This window comes from Tamandua tetradactyla, chromosome 3 (genome assembly GCF_023851605.1).
Source record: "Tamandua tetradactyla isolate mTamTet1 chromosome 3, mTamTet1.pri, whole genome shotgun sequence".
NCBI classification, from domain to species: Eukaryota; Metazoa; Chordata; class Mammalia; order Pilosa; family Myrmecophagidae; genus Tamandua; species Tamandua tetradactyla.
In genome coordinates, this window is record NC_135329.1 from 58708428 (window position 1) to 58733993 (window position 25566).

At 40.5% G+C, this 25566-nt stretch overlaps 1 protein-coding gene, 1 long non-coding RNA gene and 1 pseudogene across 2 annotated transcripts in view; 2 read left to right on the plus strand and 1 right to left on the minus strand.

Annotated features, from left to right (window-relative positions):
• Nucleotides 1-1409: 1409 nt before the first annotated feature.
• LOC143677334 (UAP56-interacting factor pseudogene) lies at nucleotides 1410-5161 on the plus strand (annotated as a pseudogene).
• A 2904-nt stretch (nucleotides 5162-8065) lies between these two features.
• Nucleotides 8066-9068, plus strand: LOC143676096 (uncharacterized). Its single transcript, XM_077151884.1, has one exon. The coding sequence runs from the start codon at nucleotides 8324-8326 to the stop codon at nucleotides 8948-8950; it is 627 nt and encodes a 208-aa protein (XP_077007999.1). The 5' UTR covers nucleotides 8066-8323; the 3' UTR covers nucleotides 8951-9068.
• A 3697-nt stretch (nucleotides 9069-12765) lies between these two features.
• The window catches only part of LOC143677346 (uncharacterized), a 61958-nt gene continuing 49157 nt past the window's right edge, over nucleotides 12766-25566 (minus strand). Inside the window, exon 4 of the long non-coding RNA XR_013172519.1 lies at nucleotides 12766-13306. This is a non-coding gene — a long non-coding RNA (uncharacterized LOC143677346). The remainder of the gene's footprint in view (nucleotides 13307-25566) is intronic.

The window sequence follows — 25566 nt, forward strand, 5'->3', positions numbered from 1 at the left end:
ATCAAAGATCTAAACATTAGGTCTAAGACCATAAAACAATTAGAGGAAAATGTAGGGAGATATCTTATGAATCTTACAATTGGAGGCAGTTTTATGGACCTTAAACCTAAAGCAAGAGCACTGCAGAAGGAAATAAATAAATGGGAACTCCTCAAAATTATACACTTTTGTGCATCAAAGAACTTCATCAAGAAAGTAGAAAGACAGCCTACACAATGGGAGACAATATTTGGAAATGACATATCAGATAAAGGTCTGGTATCCAGAATTTATAAAGAGATTGTTCAACTCAACAACAAAAAGACAGCCAACCCAATTACAAAATGGGAAAAAGACTTGAACAGACACCTCTCAGAAGAGGAAATACAAATGGCCAAAAGGCACGTGAAGAGATGCTCAATGTCCCTGGCCATTAGAGAAATGCAAATCAAAACCACAATGAGATATCATCTCACACCCACCAGAATGGCCATTATCAACAAAACAAAAAATGACAAGTGCTGGAGAGGATGTGGAGAAAGAGGCACACTTATCCACTGTTGGTGGGAATGTCAAATGGTGCAACCACTGTGGAAGGCAGTTTGGCGGTTCCTCAAAAAGCTGAATATAGAATTGCCATACGACCCAGCAATACCATTGCTGGGAATCTACTCAAAGGAATTAAGGGCAAAGACACAAACGGACATTTGCACACCAATGTTTATAACAGCGTTATTTACAATTGCAAAGAGATGGAAACAGCCAAAATGTCCATCAACAGACAAGTGGCTAAACAAACTGTGGTATATACGTATGATGGAATATTATGCAGCTTTAAGACAGGATAAACTTATGAAGCATGTAATAACATGGATGGATCTAGAGAACATTATGCTGAGTGAGTCTAGCCAAAAACTTAAAGACAAATACTGTATGGTCCCACTGATGTGAACCGACATTCGAGAATAAACTTGGAATATGTCATTGGTAACAGAGTCCAGCAGAAGTTAGAAACAGGGTAAGATAATGGGTAATTGGAGCTGAAGGGATACAGACTGTGCAACAGGACTAGATACAAAAACTCAAAAATGGACAGCACAATAATACCTAATTGTAAAATAATCATGTTAAAACACTGAATGAAGCTGCATCTGAGCTATAAGTTTTTGTTTTGTTTTGTTGTTGTTTTTTTTTTACTATTATTACTTTTATTTTTTTTCTCTATATTAACATTCTATATCTTTTTCTGTTGTGTTGCTAGTTCTTCTAAACCGATGCAAATGTACTAAGAAACGATGATCATGCATCTATGTGATGATGTTAAGAATTACTGATTGCATATGTAGAATGGTATGATTTCTAAATGTTGGGTTAATTTCTTTTTTTCCGTTAATTAATAAAAAAAAACTTAATAAAAGGGGGTGATGTCATCAACATGGTGACATAAACAGCTACTGAAAACGTGTTCCCAGAGATTCATAGGTGAAAAATGGCAGTTCTTACTTGTTCAGAACTCGGAATAAGTGCATGGTCTGGAGAAGGACACAAAAAATGCCAAATTGAAGAAAGAGAAAATAACAGATCCATTGCAGACCAGCTGATCCTCTTCCCTCCCTCTAACTCCCCATGCAGTGTGGAAGGAGCAGGGATATAGCAGCTAGTATCCTTCCTACCTCCCAGCAGGGACATAGACTATAAAATCTCCCACAGCAGTGTGACAGATACCCACCAATTGAAGATCCATGGAGCAGGGAAGGACATTTCAAGGTCCAGGTCAGAGAAGGATGAAGAATCTGGGAAAATATGGAGAGAGAGTGTGCTTCCAGCCCTGGGTCCAGGAGCTCTTCCACCACCCTTGAGAGAAACAGCAGTAAGTGGCCTGGATCCTTGTTGGGGGATGGCTGAGAGCTGTGACAAGCAAAGGGGTGGACACAGCCCCACATTGGATCAAATTTTGTTGGCAAAATTAGGGTACAGGAATCCCATTTCAGCCCCACCTGGTCAAATGTTGCCTGGGCTCCAAGAGGTAAATTCAGCCCCACCCAGTGAGATATAACCAGTGCTTAAGAGGTATCTCAGCCCCCACCTGGTCAAATGCTGCTGGGCTCCAAAAGATAATTCATCCCTGCCCAGTCAGACACAGTCTCAGCTCTAGAAGGTAAACCCCTTCTGTGATCAAGTTACCCAACACTGCCAGCCACTTGGAAGACTGGGAAGTTTAAGAAATTGGTGGGCTTCTCAGAGCCTCTCCAGATTCTATGCCAGGCAAAATGGGGCTGGTCTACATCCCATGCAAGGGAAGCTGATACTGTTTTTGCTTGGAAATACAGATGACCCAAGGTTAAAGCAGTGCCCTAAAGCAAACCAAAGCTTGCTGGCTGGTGAAAAATGGAGTACCACTGGGATTAAGCAAACTAGTTTTACCCACACACCAAAACCTTACCATGGTGCCCAGGGACTAGCCACTACCCCTGAGGAAGGCCACTGTGGCATCTGGATTTGGAGGGAAACTTGGGACACAGCCAATCTCAAACTGACCAGAAAGGGATACAAAGAACAGGTACAGTTTGACTTTGATACAAAGTCAAACTACGTGATAACCTTAGGGAAAAGAGAGAACAACCTCTAGAATAAACTAATCAAGAAAATCAGATGCCTAGACAGCAAAAATTCATGAGTCATACTAGAAAGTACAAGGATATACCCCAACCAAAAGAGCAAACAAACACTGCAACTGAGATATAGGAACTGAGATAACTAAATACAGATATTCAAACAAATCTTATAAGCAAATCTAAGAGTTGAAGTAAAATGTGTCAAGAGATAAAGGATATAAAGAAGAAACTAACTGACCATACAGAAGAAATTTATAAGATTTAAAAAACAAATGGCAGAACTTATGGGAACGAAAGGCCCAATGCAAGAGATGAAAAGCACAATGGAGAAATACAACAGCAGATCTGAAGAGGCAGAAGAAAGGATTAGTGAACTAGAGGACAGGACATCTGAAATCCCATGCGAAAAATAACAGGTAAGGAACAGAATGGAAAAATATGAGCAGGGTCTCAGGGATCTGAATGTCCATACAAAGTACACAAATATAAGTATTATGGGTGTCCCTGAAGGAGAACAGAGGGAAAAGGGGAAGAAAGAAAAATGGAGGAAATAATCATTGAAAATTTCCCAAATCTTATGAAGGACATAAAATTACAGGTCCAAGAAGTGCATACCCCAAGTAGATTCACTCCACGTAGACCCAATTCAACACAATTCCTAATCAGATTATCAAATGGCAAAGAGAATTCTGACAGCAACAAGAGAAAAATGATCTGTCATATATAAAAGGAAGCTCCATAAGACTAAGTGCAGCCAAGCAATCATCTTCAATCATAAACCAGTTTAGTACCTGTTTGGTGAGATCTGCGTTTGATCTGATCCCACCACTAAAACTCACAGCAAAGAAAACCTTGACAAAATACATGTCTATGGATGGCAAAACAAATTTAATTGAAAGGAAGGAAAGAAGCAAACATTTTCTAAGTCTAAATAGAAGACTCCAACAAAGTGGTACCTGGCAATTCAGGATGAGAATACAATGGGGAACCCAATATAATTCTGGTTTTGGGGAGAAAATCTGAGCCATACGGGTAGAGTCATGCCTGGAAAAGCATCCTTATGGAGTTATCACAAACCTTGCAGCTAGGCAAGCAGCTGGAATTCAAAAAGGAATTAGCCTTATGAATTACCACATCTAATTGAAAAGAAAACAGAGAAATATTTTCCTGTGTTAAAAAGGAAGGTAAAATTCCTGAGACAAAATGAAGTGCAAAGGAAACCAGTTGTTATTCTCCACCAGTTAAACAGAAAAAAAATTCCAGCCAATTTTATCAGAAGTGGAAATAAATTTAGCCATGAGAAGGACACACATCAGGTCACTTTTCTTTTCATATGAGGCCTGAAGTTTAAAGCCCAACAGAACACCTGCTAGACAGTATAGTAGCAAAGAGAACTCATCAATGGTGGATGTCTACCACAAATGGAGGAAATTCAACTGTATCCATTGACAATTCTGGAGCCATGCAGTGCCCACTAACTCAGAAAGCAGGGTTAACTCATACTGCTGTAGCCTTATTCTTGGTAAATTGGGAACAATCTGATATAAAGAAGGTTCTTAAAGATGTACCACTACAGTTTGACATAAATAGTAGTTCTAGTTTGCTAGCGGCCAGAATGCAACACACCAGAGATGGATTGGCTTTTAATAAAAGGAGATTTATTTCATTAGTTCTTCAGAGGAAAGGCAGCTAACTTTTGTCTGAGGTTCTTTCTTATGTGCGAAGGCACAGGACAATCTCTGCTGGCCTTCTGTCCAGGCCTCTGGGTTCCAACAGCTTTTCTCAGGGTGATTCCTTTCTGCATCTCCAAAGGCCTGGGCTGAGCTGTGAGTGTTGAGATGAGGTATGCTGAGCTGCTTGGGCTGTGCTACATTGAACTCTCTCATTTAAGCACCAGCCAACTAAGGCAAACATCATTGATTGCAGCAGGCATGCCTCCTAGCCGACTGCAGATGTAATCAACAACAGATGAGGTTGACGTACCATTGGCTCATGTCCACAGCAAAAAAACTAGGTGCCTTCACCTGGCCAAGTTGACAACTGAGTCTCACAATCACAGAGGCTGAAATTGGAAATTGAAACAATAGATAAAAATTTCCCAAAGAAGGACTTAGGCCTATTGATCTCCTCTCAATTTGCATGTGGAGCTGAGTATCTGTCCCTAGCTCCAACTTAGCTTTGCATGAATGAGGAAAGACAAGAAAGTGGCTGTGAACTTGTAGATGTGGGCATAGGTGAGGTTTAAGTGAGAAAGCCATTGAAAGAAGCAGGAGCTCCAGCGAAGGCCTGTAGACTTAGCTCCCTCCCCTTGTGCCTCCTCAGCAAACAGATTTCTGGCAACTAGACTCACTTTACACAGTACAGCATCTGGAAGATGCTTTTATGGAAATCTGAAGCTACTCAAGGAAAATGCCCCTCATCTATGTGGGTCCTCACCCACTGTCATGATTAGGGACAGGTGTCAACTTGACCAAGTTGTGGTACCTGTTCATCTGATTGGGCAAGCGCTGGCCTGTCTGTTGCAATGAGGACATTTCATAGGATTAGGTCATGATCACATCAGCTACATCCACAGCTGATTCCATTTGTAATCAGCCAAAGGGGAGTGTCTTCTGCAATTAGTGATGCTAAATCCAATCATGGGAAGCCTTTTAAGGAGGACTCAGAGGAGACAGGTTCCATTCCTGCTTTGGCTGGTGAGCCTCTCCTGTGGAGTTCGTCCAGGCCATCCATTGGAGTCATCGGCTTCACAGCCTGCCCTGTGGATTTTGGACTCTGCGTTCCTACGGTCACGTGAGACACTTTCATAAATTTTATATTTGCAAGTGTTCCCTGTTGGTTCTGTTTCTCTAGAGAACCCTAACTAATACACCCACTGAACACACAGGGGAGCACTAGGAGACACATACCCCACCCAGGCACACAGAGCCCACTGAGCGGATTCCTCCCATGCTTGAGGATATGAAACTGTCTCCAGGACCACCAGTTATATTAAGATAGACTCTGGCCTGAGAGAAGTAAAACAAAACTCTCACTAAAGAGGGGGAAAGAAGGAAATTCACACAGGTATCAGCAGTCTCCAGCTCTCTTCAGAGCAGCAGTGCCTAGAGCTGAGTCACTCTCCAGATTCCAAGTGTTCCCACCCCACCCCCACCCCAGTGCATCAATCAGCATCCTCAACTTAAAAGAGTCTCTGTCATGGTCTCCACAGGTTCTTCCTACTGTATCCTTTTCCCTATATCACAGATACTGTTTTCTTAAAATAAAATTAAACTCTTCACCCTGGTGACAGCATTTAACAATGACCCCTCTGGCTTCAATTCATTCACTTTATTTAGATTTCCCAGGCCTCTGACTGATCCTCAAACACACCACTCTCACACCCACTTCATAGCCTTCACCTGTACTGTCCCTTATCTGGCACTGTCTGTCCCCTACTTGGTTCATTTCTGAGATGTCCCTCTTCTGAGGGCATTTGCTGATGTCTCCTTCTGAGCCTCCTTTTCCCACACCCATCACTTCTGTCCTTCCCTGTGCATTCATCTTCATTACTTTATCAATGCATGACATCTTCTGTGCTCTGCTTAATTTCCCTGTTCAGCATGTTCCTCTCCAACCCCTGGAACATCAGTTCCATCATAACAGGGACATTCTTTCTCTTCTTCACTGTTCTATACCATGATCCAAGCTCGATTTTTAGGATAAATCATTTACCTTCTGTTCTAGTTTGCTAGCTGCCAGAATGCAATATACCAGAAACAGAATGGCTTTTAAAATGGGGAATTTAATAAGTTACTAGTTTATAGTTCTAAGGCAAGAAAATGTCCCAATCAAAGCAAATCTACAGAAATGTCCAATCTAAGGCATCCAGGGAAAGATACCTTGGTTCAACAAGGCCAATGAAGTTCAGGGTTTCTCTCTAAACTGGAAAGGCACACAGCGAACATGGTGACATTGTCTAGCTTCCTCTCCAGGCCTCCTGCTTCATGAAACTCCCCTAGGGATGTTCTCCTTCATCTCCATGGGCTGCTGGCTGGTAGATTTTGTAGTTCTTGTGTTTCTGCTGCTCTCATCATTCTCAAGCTTTCTCCAAAAAAATGCTTCCTCTTTGAAAGGATTCCAGTAAGATAATCAAGACCCACCTGGAATGGGTTGAGTCACATCACAGCTCTATTCCAAAGTTCATACCCACCATTGGGTGAATCATATCTCTATGGAGATAACCTAATCAAGTTTCCAACCTACATTATTGAATAGAGATTAAGGGAAACTGTTTCTCCCAAAGGATTGGTTAGGATTGAAACATGGCTTTTCTAGAATATATAATCCTTTCAAACCACACACTTTCTAATAATGAGTTTTCTGTCCTTTTCTAACTTACTCCCCGCACCCCCCCACCTATTCAAAGTGTCACTTTCTGCTTTCCTTCCACCATCATTAACAATCCCCACTTAACCTCATTACCAACAGAGGGAGTCATTTTTGACTAACACTCCTGATTTGGGGGATGCCAGCTATTTCTGTGGGGGGCAAAAACCCTGCTACTTCCTCAGCTTTCCTGTCAGGTGGGGTGGGGGTGGGGGAGAGCCATGTGGAGGTTTACCCTAAATGTCCAAGGGGGATTTCTTCATGGTCAGAAAACTCAGTACATCACAGGACAGAAAAAGAATATCATCTACTTGTGGGGTTACTGATTTCATTTTGTAATCTTTCTTATTTTCGAAGATAAATATTAAATGATATAAATTTCTAGGAACACAGTTTAGCTACATCCCAAATGATATGTTTATCTTTTAATATTTTAATTAATATTTTTAGTGTAAAAAACAAAGTTGCCTCGGCCCCTGCCGCGGCCCTGCGAGCTCCTGAGGAAACGAAGCCTCAGCCTGCTCGCCAGCCCCCGCCTCTCGGGGCAGCCACCGCCGCCGGGGAGGAAGAGCGAGGACGCCGAGGGGCGGCGGCGGGAACACGGGAGCGAGACCAGAGGGGCCGAGGGCGAGCCGGGAAGGCGGGGACGGGCGGCGCGCCCGACGGACGGCCCGGAGAGGGGGCCGCCCTCGAGCATGCCGGGCCCCTGGGCTCCTGCTCGGGGGCAGCGGCGCGGGCGGAGGGCGCGGCGGGCGCGGCGGGCGCTCTCGAGACAATAACCGGGCTCCGCGGCCCCCGGGGCGCGGCGCGGAGGAGGGGGCGGCCTAGCGCGGCCGCGGGCCCGCCGAGCGGCCGGGCCCCGCTTCCGTCGGGTGTGCGGGTCGCGGGGTGGCCCGGGCCAGAGCCCCGCCGCCGCCGCCGCCGCCCTCCCCTCCCGGCGCGCGCGGACCTGGCTTTCTGGGTTCCCCAGGACGGCGCTGGAGCCTGCTGCTCGCCGCGGCAGGAAGGGAGTTCCGCGCCGTGACTCCGGGCGGTGTCACGAGTGAAAATTTTTTTTTAGTTTGTTTTGTTTTTTCCGACGGAGATCCTAGTTAGGGCCGGGAAACTGCGGCCAAACTTGAGACCCGGAAGCCAGCCCGCGTCCCAACCCCCCACGAAAGCACCCTCCTCTTCCTCCCGCGGGCGGCCGCTCCACATCCGCTCCCACCCGCGAAGGGAACCGACCGGACCCCAGAGCCTGCCGAGAGGGAAGCCATGCCGGGCGCAGCCTCGGACCAGCTGTCCTGAGCCGCCGCCGACCGAAAGAATGCTGGCTCAATTAAGAAACATCAGACAGAGAAATTCAACCCAGTGTGTCTAAAATGACTACAAAGAGAAGTTTGTTTGTGCGTTTGGTACCATGTCGTTGTCTACGAGGGGAGGAGGAGACCATCACTACTCTAGATTATTCTCATTGTAGTTTGGAACAGGTTCCCAAAGAGATTTTTACTTTTGAAAAAACATTAGAGGAACTCTATTTAGATGCTAATCAGATTGAAGAACTTCCAAAGCAACTTTTTAACTGTCAGTCTCTACACAAACTGAGTTTGCCAGACAATGATTTAACAACATTACCAGCATCCATTGCAAACCTGGTTAATCTCAGGGAACTGGATGTCAGCAAGAATGGAATACAGGAGTTTCCAGAAAATATAAGAAATTGTAAAGTTTTGACCATTGTGGAGGCCAGTGTAAACCCTATTTCCAAGCTTCCTGATGGATTTTCTCAGCTGTTAAACCTAACCCAGTTATACCTGAATGATGCTTTTCTTGAATTCTTGCCAGCTAATTTTGGCAGGTTAACTAAACTCCAGATATTAGAACTTAGAGAAAACCAGTTGAAAATGTTGTCAAAAACCATGAATAAACTGACTCAGCTGGAAAGACTGGATTTGGGAACTAATGAATTCACTGAAGTGCCTGAAGCACTTAAGCAATTAAGCAGTTAAGCGGATTAGAAGAATTTTTGATGGATGGTAATAGACTGACTTTTATTCCAGGGTTTATCGGTAGTTTGAAACAGCTCACATATTTGGATGTGTCTAAAAATAATATTGAAATGGTTGAAGATGGCATTTCAGCTTGTGAAAACCTTCAAGATCTTCTGTTATCAAGCAATTCACTTCAACAATTACCTGAGACCATTGGTTCCTTGAAGAATGTAACAACTCTTAAAATAGAGGAAAACCAATTAATGTATCTACCAGACACTATAGGAGGGTTAATATCAATAGAAGAACTGGATTGTACCTTCAACGAAGTCGAAGCTTTGCCTTCATCTATTGGGCAGCTTACTAATATAAGAACCTTTGCTGCAGATCATAATTACTTACAACAGTTACCACCAGAGATTGGAAGCTGGAAAAATTTAACTGTGCTGTTTCTCTATTCTAATAAACTTGAGATACTTCCAGAGGAAATGGGTAATATGCAAAAATTAAAAGTCAGTAATTTAAGTGAAAAAAAAAACACACAAAAAAAGCAAAGTTGCAATTACTTAGGAGTTTTTCAACTCTGTTGAACTCTACCAAAAATACTTTTGCTGATGTTTAAATGTCTCTTATGGCTAAACAGTAGGGTTTTTTTTAACAGTAGGTTTTAAAGTACGGTATCTATAATATATAGATGGAATAATAAACTATAGTTAAATTACTTTTTTTTTTCCTTAAGTAATCAGGGCTAAAAGCTGCAATTATAACTCACACTGATTTGCCTTTTTGTTAATTCATGACTTAAGTTACGTCTGGACTGGGTTTTGAGTTCATGTGCATAATTCCTCTTTGTTCTCAACAGAGGATAGTATGTTCACAGCTATTGATGGTCACAGAGGAACATGAAATTCCCTCTGACCAGGGCATGTTTTCCTGCAAGAAATCATTGCAGGTTAGCCCTCATGGACTTATTCCTAAGCCTCCCACCTAGACCGTACAAGGCAGTGGAACATGTGGGAACCCACAACAGCTGTGCTAAAGGTCCAAGTAGACCTCTAAAACAACATCTCTCTCTTTGACATCAGGATCACATGAAGACCTTGGATGAAATAGATTCCAAGAAGCCTAGAAACCCTAAAGTCAGGAGCAGCTGGAGGCATGTGGACCACTCTCTAGCTGGATCCATGAGGCTCTTATAAGCTTGGTTTAGAGCAGCAGAGTCGGTGAGGTAGGTGCAAAAGGAGAGCTCATGGATTCCATCTGATGGAATAATCTGGATATGTTCAGAGTAAGAATTAAGAAATAGAGCTGAAAATGTCTAGAAAGGAACCATGAAATCCACCACAAGGGTCATCATTTTGGTAGGAGCAGAAGTGGACTGGTGTCTTTGGTGTAGTACCTCAGTGTGCAAGCAGTAAATGTGGACAAGTCTGCGTGACCGAACTCTCCCTGAAGCATTTACTTCCAGCATGCTGTGCTGTCACTAAAATAGACTTTAAAAATCTAATATTGACAAAATGGGCCAAATACAGGAAGATTTGCTGCAGGGGAGTTGGCCAGGTGGAGCCCTACATCCTCCAGTGCCCAAAGCAGCTCTAAGCATTTCAGGTTTGCTCTGGTCCTGGAGCTCCCAAATTGAGGGTGGGCATCCTAGGAGGGCCTTTCTGAGGGAAGGACAGATAGATATTCCATGTTGGAGAGAGTGTTTCTACCTGGCAATGTGGCTCTGGGCACTGCCTTCTCCCTAGGGATGTGTAAGCTAAGAGTCTCTTGAATGGGCAGATCCAGAGATCTGTGCAGCTACTTCTCTCTCACCCTTCCAGGTCATCACCTGGATCCCTGACTGCTGACCAGCACTTCCTCTGATCTACTCAAATCTCAGCAGTAGTACTACTGGCCAGGCAACTGCAACCTCAAGCCACTGGGTCTAGTTCCTAGGCCTTGTTCTCCTCAGCCTGCTGTTTCCTTTCCTTCTGGTCATTACTGTGGGAGTCCAGTGAGTAGGCCATGTCTTTCACTTCAGGAAAGCTGTGCCCATGTCAGGTGACCCAAGAGATGAGGCTGCCTTCCTGCCATTGGATTTGCCATTGGCCAGGCTGGACCCTGCACCTCATGCCTCATTCTCCTCCCTGTGAAGTCTAAGCCACCCCAACCACCCTCCTGCCTTTTCCTGACAAAAGTTTGCTCTCTTCTGGTGCACAGAGTCAGAAGGACAACAGCACCTGCCATATACAAAAAGAATATTCCAGATGGATAAAAATCTCAATGTGAAAAGCAAAACTTTGAATATATGAAAAAATAGTACTTAAAATGATAAGAAAAGGAAAAAATTTAAAGACAAATTTGAAGAAAAAGTACTAGAAGAACACATTCTCCCTACATCCTGGATTCAAGGATGATATGGACAAAAATCTACTTGTTTATCCTACAGTTCAGTTCTCTGCAGCAAAATAATAATAATTTGGAGATAAGGGATTTATTAACCAGGACTAGTTACCAAAGTGGAATTGATTAATTGGTCTGGATAAAGCTAAAATCAGTGAAAATCCACATAATATTTAAAGATGAAATTCTAGCAGTCCAAATAAATATTGACAATTTTTCTAATAAATTTTTACCAGGAGAATTCTTTAAAAACTTTCAAAACTGCAAAATATTTAGTAAAATGTTTGGCAAGAACAGCACAAGACCCTTTATGAATAAAACAAATCTATTGGAATAAATAAAATGAAGCCCAGTTAAATGAAAATTTATGCAATGTTACTGAATGGGAAGACTTGTCAAAATGTCAAATGCTAATATATAAATGAAATGCAATTTCCAGAATATGAACCTACTTGTTTAAATTGTATACATTAATTGTAAGATCCAAATGCTATAATTAATATTAAATAGACAAGAAGAGCATGAGAAATGATTGGAGACAGGAGCATTTCCTCATCAAGTAGCAGGTCATATCAAACAGATATTAGTGTGGGAACTGACACATAAATCAATGGAACAAATAGAGGAATCCAATGGAGAGCCTAATAACCATAAATTGTACAAAGGTGGTATTTTAAAATGTGAAGATTATAATTTAATTAATGAGCAGAGTTGATGCAAATAATCAGCTTTCTGGGAAAAATTAAATAATTAGAGTTACTGATACAAAAGTTAAAAACAATCAAGGACAATCTCAATGGAAAGCTCGAAAGGTATAAATGAGGGGGATTTTCTTAACTTAGGATATCCAGAAACTGTGAGAAAAAGATAGTTGTAATTGACCATAAAAATTTTAAACTATTGCAGAGAAAGAGATTAAAAAGGTTGTAAAAATGTTATGTGAAATAATAGATTTGGAAAATTGTTTGAATTGTTGATGACAAAGGATTAATATCATTTTATTTTAATGGGAAAATACATACAAAAATTGAGCACTTAAAAATGAGGGATGAATTCAGGCAGGCCATTCATTGAAAATCAATATGCCTGAGAAACATGAAAAAGTCATTCAGAAACACTGCTAAATAAAAAAATCTCAAAGCACCAGTGAAACTGTTCCCATTTAAGAAACAAAAACTGCTGTTGTAGGCTGAATTGTGTGGAAAAAGATATTCATTTACCTAGTAGAAGAAGCACATTATTACATTGTTTCACAGAAAGCAATTTAGCAGTAGCTCTAAAATTATAAAATATTTTCAACTGTAAATCTCACCCTTAGAAATTATCTCAAAGAAATATATGTATAGAAAAAGATATTTCTTCCTATAAAATCAATAATGGCAGAAAAGGAGAAATAAAATTACTGCCCATGGATGGTGGAATATAGAATAATATATGATAGAGGCACATCAAATGATTTTAGACAGTCATTAGAATCAAAAATAGTAATGGCAGTTGAGAAAGAGAAATCTCCATCTAGTATTGTATGTGGAAGAAAGCAAGATGCAGAGTAGCATACATAAAATGAGCCCATGTGATTAAAACAATAACAAATACTTGAATATATTCAAATACGTGCACATGTATATATGTGTGCATACTCGAGTAGATATATATGTTTGTATAACTGGGTATGATATTTAGTCATGAATTACAAGGCAGACTAATTAAGTAGATATTTAATATAACTTACCTTGGGTTCATCTGAGGGACATGTGCAGGGGATGGAGAATCAGAACTGTAGCCTTTTCCACCCGACCGAGCACAAAGGAAGTTAAGTGAGGAGATGCAACCTTCAAAGAAATTGATTTTGGCCAAAACTCTTCAGGTACTTGGCAGTCGTGAACCAGCCTCTTCCCAACTCTGACTGCATTATGTCTGTTTCATTGGCTTTCCTTTTTTTGTGATGGTAGTGTGTGGTTGGATCTCATCTCAAAGCTCCAACTAACTCTGAGAAATAAAAACAGGACACACTGTGAGGGAATGTGACCACCTTCCAGTGTGTCTCTGAAGGCTTCCCCATGTCACTTTGGGTCTCATCTCTCAGGGAAACAGCCATTTCCCTGGCATTTCCATTATATATGAGGCCCTAGGACTTGATGCTGTGGGTGTGACTAGGCTTTTCTGCCATCAGAGAACCTGGTTCTGAATCTCCCATCCCATTTTCAACTCTAATTACACAGATTGCTGTTGTTCTATCCAGATTTAGGAGATCACACTCTCTCTTTTTTGCCTTTACTCTCAGCTCAGCTTTTTTCCAGTTAATCATCTCAGGATAGGTCAGATTATAGAAGAGAAAAAAATTAAAGCTAACAATCATCAATGATATGTGTAAAAACACAAAATAAAATCTGTTTAACAAGAAGTAAAAACAAGGTTCTCATACATTCAAGGAAATCTTTGCAACAGTTATCCATGAACTATTGGTTCTACTAATATCCAGAAAATATAGCACCCAGCTGAATTTTCTACACCAACTCCCTCTTCCAGTCAATCAAGAGGAAAGAATGCATCATAAGATGAAATTTAGTTTTTCCTGTAAAGCACCTATCGTGATGTCATGAACTCACTTTGTTTCCTGATGCCCTCCTGTCCTCTTGCAGTGCCCTCCTTCTTTTCATGGCCTAAAGATTGGCCCATCGTTCCCATGTAGTCAAGATTCCCCACAAATGAGAACTGCTTATGTTCCTTCTGTGTTAAAAATCTGTTACATCTTCTTTCAGAAACACATGTCCCACTAAGACATCTTAGCTAAGACCCACCTCAGCCTCCCATGTGCAAATTAATATTATATTTCCCCTTCCTGACTTAGAGTGGCTCATAATCAGGGTCTGTTACAACTCACTATCCTGATGAGGCGTCTATATTCTCCTTGCCCTGGTGACCCTCTGAGCCTAAGTTTATGTCAGCTGTTCTAAGACTTTTCTGTCTAGTTTCTCCCAGTGCTGATGCTGCCCATGAAATTGCAGTGAGGGGAGGCATTGCTATGGGTGGAGGGGAGCTTCTTAAAGAGAATATGGATTGAAGTAGCCTGAACAGATCCTCACAGAAATGCCCACATTTTCAGCCCAAACACCTTGCTCTTTCAAAGTCAGGGTGTCTTTTGAAGCATCTTTAAGCACTTCCCCCTCTGCCCTTGAAGATGTGCTGCTCTTATTTACTTCCACCAGGCCTCCTGTCTCTGCAGCCTTTCCAGCTCCTTCTGCAGTCTGCGCAGCTTTCTTTCCGTACTTCCAATTTTTCCTGTAAGCAGTGACAGATTTCTTCCTTTTGCTTCTTTTCCTTTTCATATAGGCTTTCATGCAGCACTGGGCCATGTGAAGGCACTGTCGATGATGGTGCTGTTCTGAGTAGGGCAGCTACCTCTCCACCATGTCCTCATAGGAGACATGGCAGCTGAATCCCTCTTTAACGCTATGCTCCTCATGCACCTCGACTACCTCTCTGGAGGGGAATAATCGGCAGCAGGCTACATACACAACAGAAGCCCAGGTCGGTGGTGACCAGCCATTCTGGGGTTGCAGTGCAGAGCCTCTCCTCCTCCACATGGGCAGCATACTCAGGGGTGCAGGAGCCCTCCAGGAAGGGCTCCAGGGAGCTGAGCATGGACTTGGTGTTGTTTAGACTTGGGGGAGAGCCAATGGTGTTCTCTTCAGAGAGCTCCGCCTCAAAGACCTGGGGTGTTTTTCTCATGGGTGAAAATGTGTTTTTGGTTTGCCATTCAATGGCTACAGCTATTCCTGTGCACAGTCTGGTAACATAGGTGCACCTGACCCTGGATTCCTGGTAGTAGACCTGCAGCTTGATGAATTAGTGGTCTTCTCAATTGAAGTAAAGGAAGAAGAACTTTGTGAATCTTACTGGGCCTAGAGTTTGGGCATTTTAATTTCAATATTGTAGGTTGCTTAGCACTTACTTCTTGGGTCATAGTATCTGAAAACAGAGAATTATTTCCATGAACTCTTGGGACTATGTGAGGACAGCTGTGAGCTCAAAGTCTGATGTCAGAGATCTCTGAAGGCTTCTCCATCTGTATCATCCTCAAATGTATGAAACCTCATCAGTTCATTCTCCTTCCCCAGAGCAGCCTGCCTGGGGATGCTATGTGGGCAGTTTAATATCCTGTGTACATAATATTAATCACAGTATCACCTTATAGCAAACATTTACTCTTTAAAAACACGGTAATATATGTTGGGATTTTGTGGTTATAATTGGAGATATATCATTTTTTATGTTCCTATAGACATTTTTTTAAACATTTTTTATTGTGGAACATAACATATATATGAAAAAGCAATTCATTTCCAAGTAAATTTTAACTACTAGTTGTAGAACAGATTTTAAAATTTGATATGGGTTGCAATTCCATGATTATTCATTTTTTCTTCTAGCTGCTCCAAGACACTGAAGACCAACAGAAATATCAATATAATGATTCAGCAATCACACTCATTTGTTAAATCCTGTCTTCTCCGTTATACTCCTCCTTCTCCTTAAATAATATATATATGTATGTATATATATATATATATATATATATATGCACTAAATTTCAAAGTACATCACAACAGTTAGTTGTAGAACAGATTTCAGAGTTTGATACGGTTTATGATTCCACAATTTTAAGTTTTTATTTCTAGTTGCTCTAAGGTATTGGAGACTAAAAGAAATATTATTGTAATGATTCAGCACTCATGCATTTGTTAAACCTGATCTTCTCTGTATAACTCCACCACCACCTTTGATCTTTCTCCCACTCTTTAGGGGTATTTAGAGTATGCCCATTCAAACTTTTTTATGTTGATAGGGGCTGTCAATAACATAGAATGGGGGATGGAACTAGTTGATATCCTGGAAAGGCTGGCCCCTCTGCATTTCAGGACTTATCTTTTCCAGCAACCCATCAGGAGTTTGTAGGTTTTGGAAAGTTACCCTAGTGCATGGCACCTTAGTAGAATCTTATATAAGGCCCTAGGTATTCTTTAGGATTGGCAGGAATGGTTTTGGTTGGGGTTTGGAAAGTTATGATAGGTAGAAATGTCTAACTGAAGCGTGCATAAAGAATGATCTCAGCGTAGCCTCTTGGTTCTATTTTTTTTTTTTAATTTTTTTTTAATCAAAAAAAAGAAAAGAAATTAACACAACATTTAGAAATCATTCCATTCTACAAATGCACTCAGTAATTCTTAGTATCATCACATAGATGTATGATCATCATTTCTTAGTACATTTGCATCGATTTAGGAAAAGAACTAGCAAAACAGCAGAAAAAAATATAGAATGTTAATATAGAGAAGAGAATTAAAATAATAATACTAATAATATATATATATATATAAAGGAAAAAGAAAAAAAACAAAAACAAAAGATACAAACACACAAACAAACAAACAAAAAACCATATTTCAGGTGCAGCTTCATTCAGTGTTCCAACATAATTACATTACACTTAGGTATTATTGTGCTGTCCATTTTTGAGTTTTTGTATCTAGTCCTGTTGCACAGTCTGTATCCCTTCAGCTCCAATTACCCATTATCTTCCCCTGTTTCTAACTCCTGCTGGTCTCTGTTACCAATGATATATTCCAAGCTGATTCTCAAATGTCGGTTCACATCAGTGGGACCTTACAGTATTTGTCCTTTAGTTTTGGGCTAGACTCACTCAGCATAATGTTCTCTAGGTCCATCCATGTTATTACATGCTTCATAAATTTAGTCTGTCTTAAAGCTGCATAATATTCCATCGTATGTATGTACCACAGTTTGTTTAGCCACTCGTCTGTTGATGAACATTTTGGCTGTTTCCATCTCTTTGCAATTGTAGATAATGCTGCTATAAACACTGGTGTGCAAATGTCCGTCTGTGTCTTTGCCCTTAAGTCCCTTGAGTAGATACTTAGCAGTGGTATTGCTGGGTCGTAATCCATTCTGCCATTCTATGTCTTTTGATTGGGAAATTCAGTTCATTAACTTTTAGTATTATTACTGTTTGGATAATATTTTCCTCTACCATTTTGGCTTTTGTATTATATATATATCATATCTGATTTTCCTTCTTTCTACACTTTACTCCGTACCTCTCTCTTCTGTCTTTTCGTATCTGACTCTAGTGCTCCCTTTAGTATTTCTTGCAGAGCTGGTCTCTTGGTCACAAATTCTCTCAGTGACTTTTTGTCTATAAATGTTTTAATTTCTCCTTCATTTTTGAAGGACAATTTTGCTGGATATAGGAGTCTTGGTTGGCAGTTTTTCTCTTTTAGTAATTTAAATATATCATCCCACTGTCTTCTAGCTTCCATGGTTTCTGCTGAGAAATCTACACATAGTCTTATTGGGTTTCCCTTGTATGTGACAGATTGTTTTTCTCTTGCTGCTTTCAAGATCCTCTCTTTCTCTTTGACCTCTGACATTCTAACTAGTAAGTGTCTTGGAGAACGCCTATTTGGGTCTATTCTCTTTGGGGTGCGCTGCACTTCTTGGATCTGTAAATTTAGGTCTTTCATAAGAGTTGGGAAATTTTCAGTGATAATTTCTTCCATTAGTTTTTCTCCTCCTTTTCCCTTCTCTTCTCCTTCTGGGACACCCACAACACGTATATTTGTGCGCTTCATATTGTCATTCAGTTCCCTGATCCCCTGCTCAAGTTTTTCCATTCTTTTCCCTATAGTTTCTGTTTCTTTTTGGAATTCAGATGTTCCATCCTCCAGTTCACTAATTGTAGCTTCTGCCTCTTTAGATCTACCATTGTAGGTATCCATTGTTTTTTCCATTTTTTCTTCTTTGTCCTTCACTCCCATAAGTTCTGTGATTTGCTTTTTCAGATTTTCTATTTCTTCTTTTTGTTCAGCCCATGTCTTCTTCATGTCCTCCCTCAATTTATTGATTTGGTTTTTGAAGAGTTTTTCCATTTCTGTTCGTATATTCAGCATTTGTTGTTTCAGCTCCTGTATCTCATTTGAACTATTGGTTTGTTCCTTTGACTGGGCCATATCTTCAGTTTTCCGAGCGTCATCCATTATTTTCTGCTGGTGTCTGGGCATTTGATCAGATTTCCCTGGGTGTGTTACGCAGCTGGTTGAAAGCTTTTTCTGTGAAATCTCTGGGCTCTGTTTTTCTTATCCTGCCCAGTAGGTGGCGCTCGTCTGTCTACACCGCAGTTGGCCCGGGAAACCGCGCGTGGAGGTGGGGGTCGCTGGCCGCCACGGCTTGGGAGAGTGCCGGTCCTAATTGCCCAGCTGGCCCGAAACGCCAAGTGTGACGGGAGGGCCCCGCTATCCAACGTTCCCAGTCAGGCCGGTGAGCCACGTGCGTGGAGGGGACCCCAGTCGCCAGCCGCCCCGGCCGGGAAAACGTGCGCCCCTCGGGTAGCTCACCGCAGCAGATTCTCCCTGCCCATTCAGCTGTTCCAGAATGGGGTACGCTGTCTTTTTGGTCTCTGTCGTGACTCCGGGAGCTGTTTCGTATTGTTTCTGTTTCTTTAGTTGCTTTTCTGGAGGAGGAACTAAGACCCGCGCGTCTTACTAAGCCGCCATCTTCTCCGGAAGTCTTGGTTCTATTTGAACCCTCTTAGTCAATGATACCTTACATGTTACACTCCTTTTCTCCTTTTTTTCAAGATGGTATTGTTGATCCAACAGAGCCAGGGCAAGTCTCATCCCTGGGAGTCATCTCCCATACCGCCAGGGAGACTTTCATTCCTGGATGTGATGTTTCATGTAGGGGGGAGGGCAATGGTTTCATTTACAGAGCTGGGCTTAAAGAGAGAGAGGCCACATCTGAGCAAAAAAAAAGGTCTTCCTGAGATGACTCTTAGGCATACCTATAGGTAGGCTAAGCCTCTCTGCTGTATATATAAAAGCTTCACAAGAGTAGGCCTCAAGATCAAGGGCTTGGCCTACTGATTTGGGCGTCCCTAATGTTTGGCACAATATCTGGGGCTTCCCCAGTGGTAACGTTTAATAGTTCCATAATTTTTCTCTGATCCCTCAAAGGACTTAGCCAATACTTTTTGATTATCTGCTTACTATATTCTGGGATGTATCCAGGCATTATGTTAAGCTATATGGGAGTAAAGGCCCTAGTTCTTATTCTGGCCTCCCTGTGTTTCGATTGTTTAAATGATCTATCCAGACAGGTTGAGTTTGATTGTGTACTACAAAAAATTTAGGTATGTCCATAATAAAACTTTCACCCTTTGGTCTTAAAGAGTAGGTGAAATTCTAAGAACAGTTGAAAATCTAAAATATAGACAATGTCTTCTTTACCCCTGTATTCTGTATTACCTTAACCCCGACTGGATCAGATTCATTTTTATCTTCAAATACCAGGTTATACATAAATAAAGCAGCCCCTCAAAATCCAAACATAACAATTACAACTCCAGATTGAATGTGACTGCTATAAGAGCTTACAATTTAGGCTCCAGTTTCCATATAAGAATTTTCTAAATAATATCATACAGTATTTGCTGTTTTGTTTCTGGCTTATTTTGCCTCAGCAAATGTCCCACAGGTTCATACACATCACTGCATGCCTCACAACTTCATCTGGTAGTAGGTAAACTACCAAATCACATTGGTAGTAGACCTGTAGATTGATGAATTAGAGGTCTTCTCAATTGAAGTAAAGGAAGAAGTGATGTGATTTAATCAAGAGTGGTTGTTAAACTGGATTAGCTGGAGGCATGTCTCCACCCATTTGGATGGGTCTTGATTAGTTTCTGAAATCCTATAAAAGAGGAAATATTTTGGAGAAAGTGAGAGATTTAGAGAGAGCAGAGCACGACAATGTAGCCATGAGAAGCAGAATCCACCAGCCAGCAACCTGTGGAGATGAAGGAAAATGCCTCCAAGGTAGCCTCATGAAACAGGAAGCCAGGAGAGAAACCTAGCAGATGACAGTGTTCACCATATGCCTTTCCAGGTGAGAGAGAAGCCCTGACTGTGTTCACCACCTCCCTTCTCACTTGAGACAGAAACCCTGAACTTCATTGACCTTCTTGAACCAAGGTATCTTTCCCTGGATGCCTTTGATTGGACATTTCTATGGACTTGTTTTAATTGGGACATTTTCTAGGCCTTAGAACTGTAAACTAGAAACTCATTAAGTTTCCCTTTTAAAAAGCCATTTCATTCCTCGTATTTTGCATTCTGGCAGCTAGCAAACTAGAACACTATCTTTCACCAATCTACTCCTCAGTCAGTGCATCTTTCAGTCACCTCTATCTACTAAGCTTCATGCATAATGTCCAAAGTCAACAGTACATCAACACTCTCAATTTTAGGTAATTTCATTGTTCCCAAGAGAATGATAGCCAATAAACACAACCTCACCAAATAGAAAATCTAAACCTCCCACTAAATCTAATCCCTCACATGACAGTGTGCCCCTGATATTGCTGCAGTAATGTTGATGTTTTCCTGTTAAACATAGCCCAGGGCATGTATTCTAGTTTGCTAGCTACGAGAATGTGATATCCTAGAAACAGAATGGCTTCTAAAAGGGGTAATTTATTAAGTTGCAAGTTTACAGTTCTAAAACTGTGAAAATTTTGAAATTAAAGCAAATCTCTAAAAATGTCCAAATGAAGGCATCAACAAGAGGTTACCTTCACTCAAGAAAGGCTGATGAAGTTCAGGGTTTCTCTCTCAACTGGATGGACACATGTTGAAGTTTGCTAGCTTTCTCTCCCAGCTTCTTGTTTCATGAAGCTCCCCCAGGGGCATTTTCCTTCTTCATCTCCAAAGGTCTCTGTCTGCATGGGCTCTCATGGCTCTTAAGCTTTTTCCAAAATGGTTCCCTCTTAGCTCCAGTAAGCAACCCCATCTTGAATGGGTGGAGACACACCTCCATGGAAACCATCTAATCAAAGTTACCACACACAGTTGGGTGGGCCACATCTCCAGGGAAACAAACAAAAAGTTCCCACCCAGCAATACTGAATAAGGATTAAAGAGGTTGACTTTTCTGGGGTTCATGGCAGATTCAAATCAGCACAGCATGCAATAGCATTTTCCCCCTATACCCCAAATTGTACACTCTTTGTACAAGATTTAAAGTTTTTCAGTAGTTCATGCAAGAACTTATTTATCTTTATAGTGTTAATTGGTGGGACACATTAGGCTATACAATGCCTTTCAATCATATTCACCTTCAATATGATAAGATTACTTATAGACCCATTAGTGAATGGCCTTCACTTCTATCTATTCCCTTACAATTAAGTTCAACCTCATTAGCAAACTGTTCAACCATCTCAAGCTTCTGTGTATCTCTAGGTTCCCTATCTTCTGTATTACAAGCCTCTGATTTTACCTCTGCCATTATCATAAAAGTGAAATCATACAGTATCTATTCTTTTGTATCTGGATTATTTCACTCAACGTTATGTCCTCAAGGCTCATACATCTTGTCATGAGCTTCAGGATGTCATTTGGTCTTGCTGCTGCATAATATCTCATCATATGTATATACCACATCTTGATAATCCACTCATCAGTTGATGGGCATTTGGACTCTTTCCATCTTTCCAATTTTTGGTTCTTTTTCATTTTTGGTGACTGTGAATAATGCTGCTATGAACATCGATGTGCAAATATCTGTTTGTGTTACTGCTTTCAGCTCTTCTGGGTATATACTGAGTAGTGCTATTGCCAGGTCATAGGGCAACCTGATATGTAGTTTTCCAAGGAACTGCCAAACTGTCTTCCATAGTGGCTGTACCATTGTACATTCCCACCAGCAGTGCATAAGAGTCTCAATTTCTCCACATCCTCTCCAACATTTGTAGTCTCTGGTTTGTTTAATAGCAGCCATTTTTAAAGGTGTGAAGTGGTATCTCATTGTAGTCTTGATCTACATTTCCCTTATAACTAATGAAAATGAGCATCTCTTCGTGTGCTTTTGAGCCATCTGTATTTACTCTTCAGAAAAATGTCTGTTCATATCTTTAGCCCATTTTATTTTGGGGTTGCTTGTTTTTTGTTGTTGTTGAGTTGTATGTATTCTTTATGTATACAGGACATCAAACCTATCCAATATTTGATTTCCAAATATTTTCTCCCATTGTGTTGGCCGCCTCTTCACCTTTTTGACAAGTCTTTTGAGGCACAAAAGCATTTGATTTTGAGAAGTTCTCATTTATGTATTTTTTCTTTTGTTGCTTGTGCTTTAGGTGTAAAGTTTAGGAAGCTACCTCCTATTACTAGGTCTTGAAGATATTTCCCTACACTTTCTTTGAGGAGCTTTATGGTACCAGTTTTTATATTTAGGTGTTTGATTCAACCTGAGTTAGTCTTTTGGTTGTTTTTTTTTTTGGAATGGGCAAGCACCAGGAATCAAACCCAGGTCTCCAGCATGGCCGGTGAGAACCCTGCCACTGTGCCACCATTGCCTGCCCTGAGTTAATTTTTGTTAGGGTGCAAGGTAAGGATCCTCTTTCATTCTTATGGCTATTGGTACGCAGTTCTCCTATACCCATTGATTGAAAAGACTATTTTGTCCCAGTTCAGTGACTTTGAGGGCTTTGTCAAAAATCAGTTTACCATAGACTTGGTGGTCTATGGTTGTCTAAATCTCAATTTGACTCTATTGGTCAATACTTCTATGTTTGTGCCATGCTGTTTTGACCACTGTGGCTTTATAATAAATTTTAAAATTAGAGAGTGTTAAGTCTCCTACTTCATTCTTCTTTTTTAGGATACTTATAGCTGTTTGGGGTTTCTTTCCCTTCCAGATGAATTGGGTAAGTAGCTTTTCCAAGTCTTCAGAGTAGGTTGTTGAAATTTTTATTGGTACTGCATTGAATATGTGCATCAATTTGGGTATAAATGACTTCTTAACTACATTTAACCTTTCTATCCACGAGTGTGGAATGTCTTTCCACCTATTTAGATTTTCTTTGATTTCTTTTAACAATGTTATGGAGTTCTTAGTTTTCAAGTCCTTTACATCTCTAGTTAAGTTCATTCCTAGATATTCGATTTGTTTAGTTGCTATTTTCAATGTAATTAATTTTTTCCTTAACTCACTCATTAGTTAGGCCTTTGCTTGTGCATAAAAATATTCCTGCTTTTTGCACATTAATTTTATATCCCACCACCTTGCTGAATTTGCTTATTAGCTCCAGTAATTTTGTTGTAGAGTTCTCAGGATTTTCCAAGTATAGTATGATGTCATCTGGAAATAATGAAAGTTTTACTTCTTCTTTTCCAGTTTGGATGCCTTTTATTTCTTTGTCCTGCCTGATTGCTGTAGCTAGAACTTGTAGTACAATGTTGAATGATAGTGGTGACAGAGAGCATCCTTGTCTCATTCCTGATCTTACAAGGAAATCTTTCAGCTTCTCACCATTGAGTACAATACTGGCTACGAGTTTTTCATAAATGCTCTTTATCATGTTGACGAAGTTACCTTTGATTCCTACCTTTTGAAACATTTCCTCAGAAAAGGATGTTAAATATTGTCAAATGATTTTTCAGCATCAATTGAGATATCATATGATTTCTCCTTTTGATTTGTTAATGTGTTGTATTATATTAACTGATTCTCTTGTGTTGAACCATCCTTGCATTTCTGGTTTATACCCCACTTGGTTGTGGTGTATAATTCTTTTAATGTAATGCTGGCTTCAGTTTACTAATATTTCTTTGAAAATGTTTCCATCTCTGTTCAGTAGGGAGATTGGGCTGTAGTTTTCATATCTTGTAGCATCTTTCCCCTTTGTCCATCTTAATAAATATTTTTGATATTTATTTTTTTGGAATCCAAAGGATTTTCTACTTTGGAACATAGAAATTACCTCATATGCCTGAACTTCCTAATCGTATTACTCCTCTGTTAGAAGTATCTTCAAAAATGATTTTCTGAGCAAATTTAGGGTGTACATGTTGATATAGGAGAAATGGTCACCTCTTTTGAATCTGTTTTCACACTCTTTTCAGGGAGGGCTTATATTAAGGAATCATGTTTGAAGAAAGTAATTCATATAATTTGTTTTGGCTTTTAGCTATACCTTTTTTACTTAACATGCTTAACCAAACAATAGTTTCATGTGAAAATTGCTTTTCCCTGAAAAGAAACTGCTATTAGCATATCCTTGTTAAATGGGTGTTTTCAGGATCAGATGATGAAACTTCACAAGGGATGTTCATGATGCAAAAGCCTCAAGGGAATTCATCTAGGTGTGTGATTGTTAGCCCGTGGGTTTCTATATACTTCAGGATAAGATCAAATGATTCAGTATTTAAAAAAAATGATGGACACATTAATTCTCTGGTGGCAGAGGGTGGGTGAAGTGTTGAAATCCATCTGGAATCATTGGATAGGAGGAATTCCTACCTTTCATGGGGTAATAAGAGGTGGGAAGAGACTATGAAGTTGGCAGGAAGGTTGGCTGGGCCACTGCAGGTGCATAGATGAGAGAAGTGGAGAAGGGGTGGGTGAGCAAAGAAAATTGGCCTAGGGAAAGGATTTACACTAGAAGCTCAGGTTGAGTAAAGTGAGAATTAAAACTGTTATATTGAAGCAAGGCTATGCTTTTACCTGATGTTTTCCTTGGAAAGAGGTAGGTAGGAGACAAATGACATGGATTTCCCTGAAGCTAAGGAGGGAGGGGTCTGCAAAACCCTTTTGACTGAAAACAGCAAAGCTCACAGGACTTGGATGGCTGGGTGATTGTGTAGTAATGGCTCCATCACACCAAGCACTCACATAACTCCTTATATGTTATTTTTTAATATGTTTTTTCCTTTTTTATTTTCTTTTTTGTCATTTAAAATTTTTTTCTTACTTTTTTCTCTTTCTTTTACTCCTTATATGTTTTATCTCTTTCTTCAATCCTTCAAAAGACACAGTTAATCACATTAGAAAATGTAATAACATTGAAGTACTCCAAAAATACCACAGTGTCCCCCTGACCCTCACCCTTCTGCCTCAGTTGCCCACTTCCTCCCTTTGCATCTACGCAAAGAAGTTAGTTCTCAGAACTCATAATGGAATAATTTTTTACCTATCCTGGAAATTCCTAAGAGAGTATGGTTCTTGTGTTTGCTTAATCATTTATTCCTTCATTCATCATTCATACTGCACAAAGTTCTTAATTGTCTGTTAGGTGACAGAAATGCTTTCACAGTGAAAGCCTTAATGAGTTATTTCCCCTTACTCGAAGTCCTTCATCTTTGCTCTAGGCCAGGATAAATCAGGTCCCA

Coding starts and splice junctions, on each gene's coding strand:
- LOC143676096 (XM_077151884.1), top strand. CDS start 8,324: ATGACTACAAAGAGAAGTTTGTTTGTGCGTTTGGTACCATGTCGTTGT.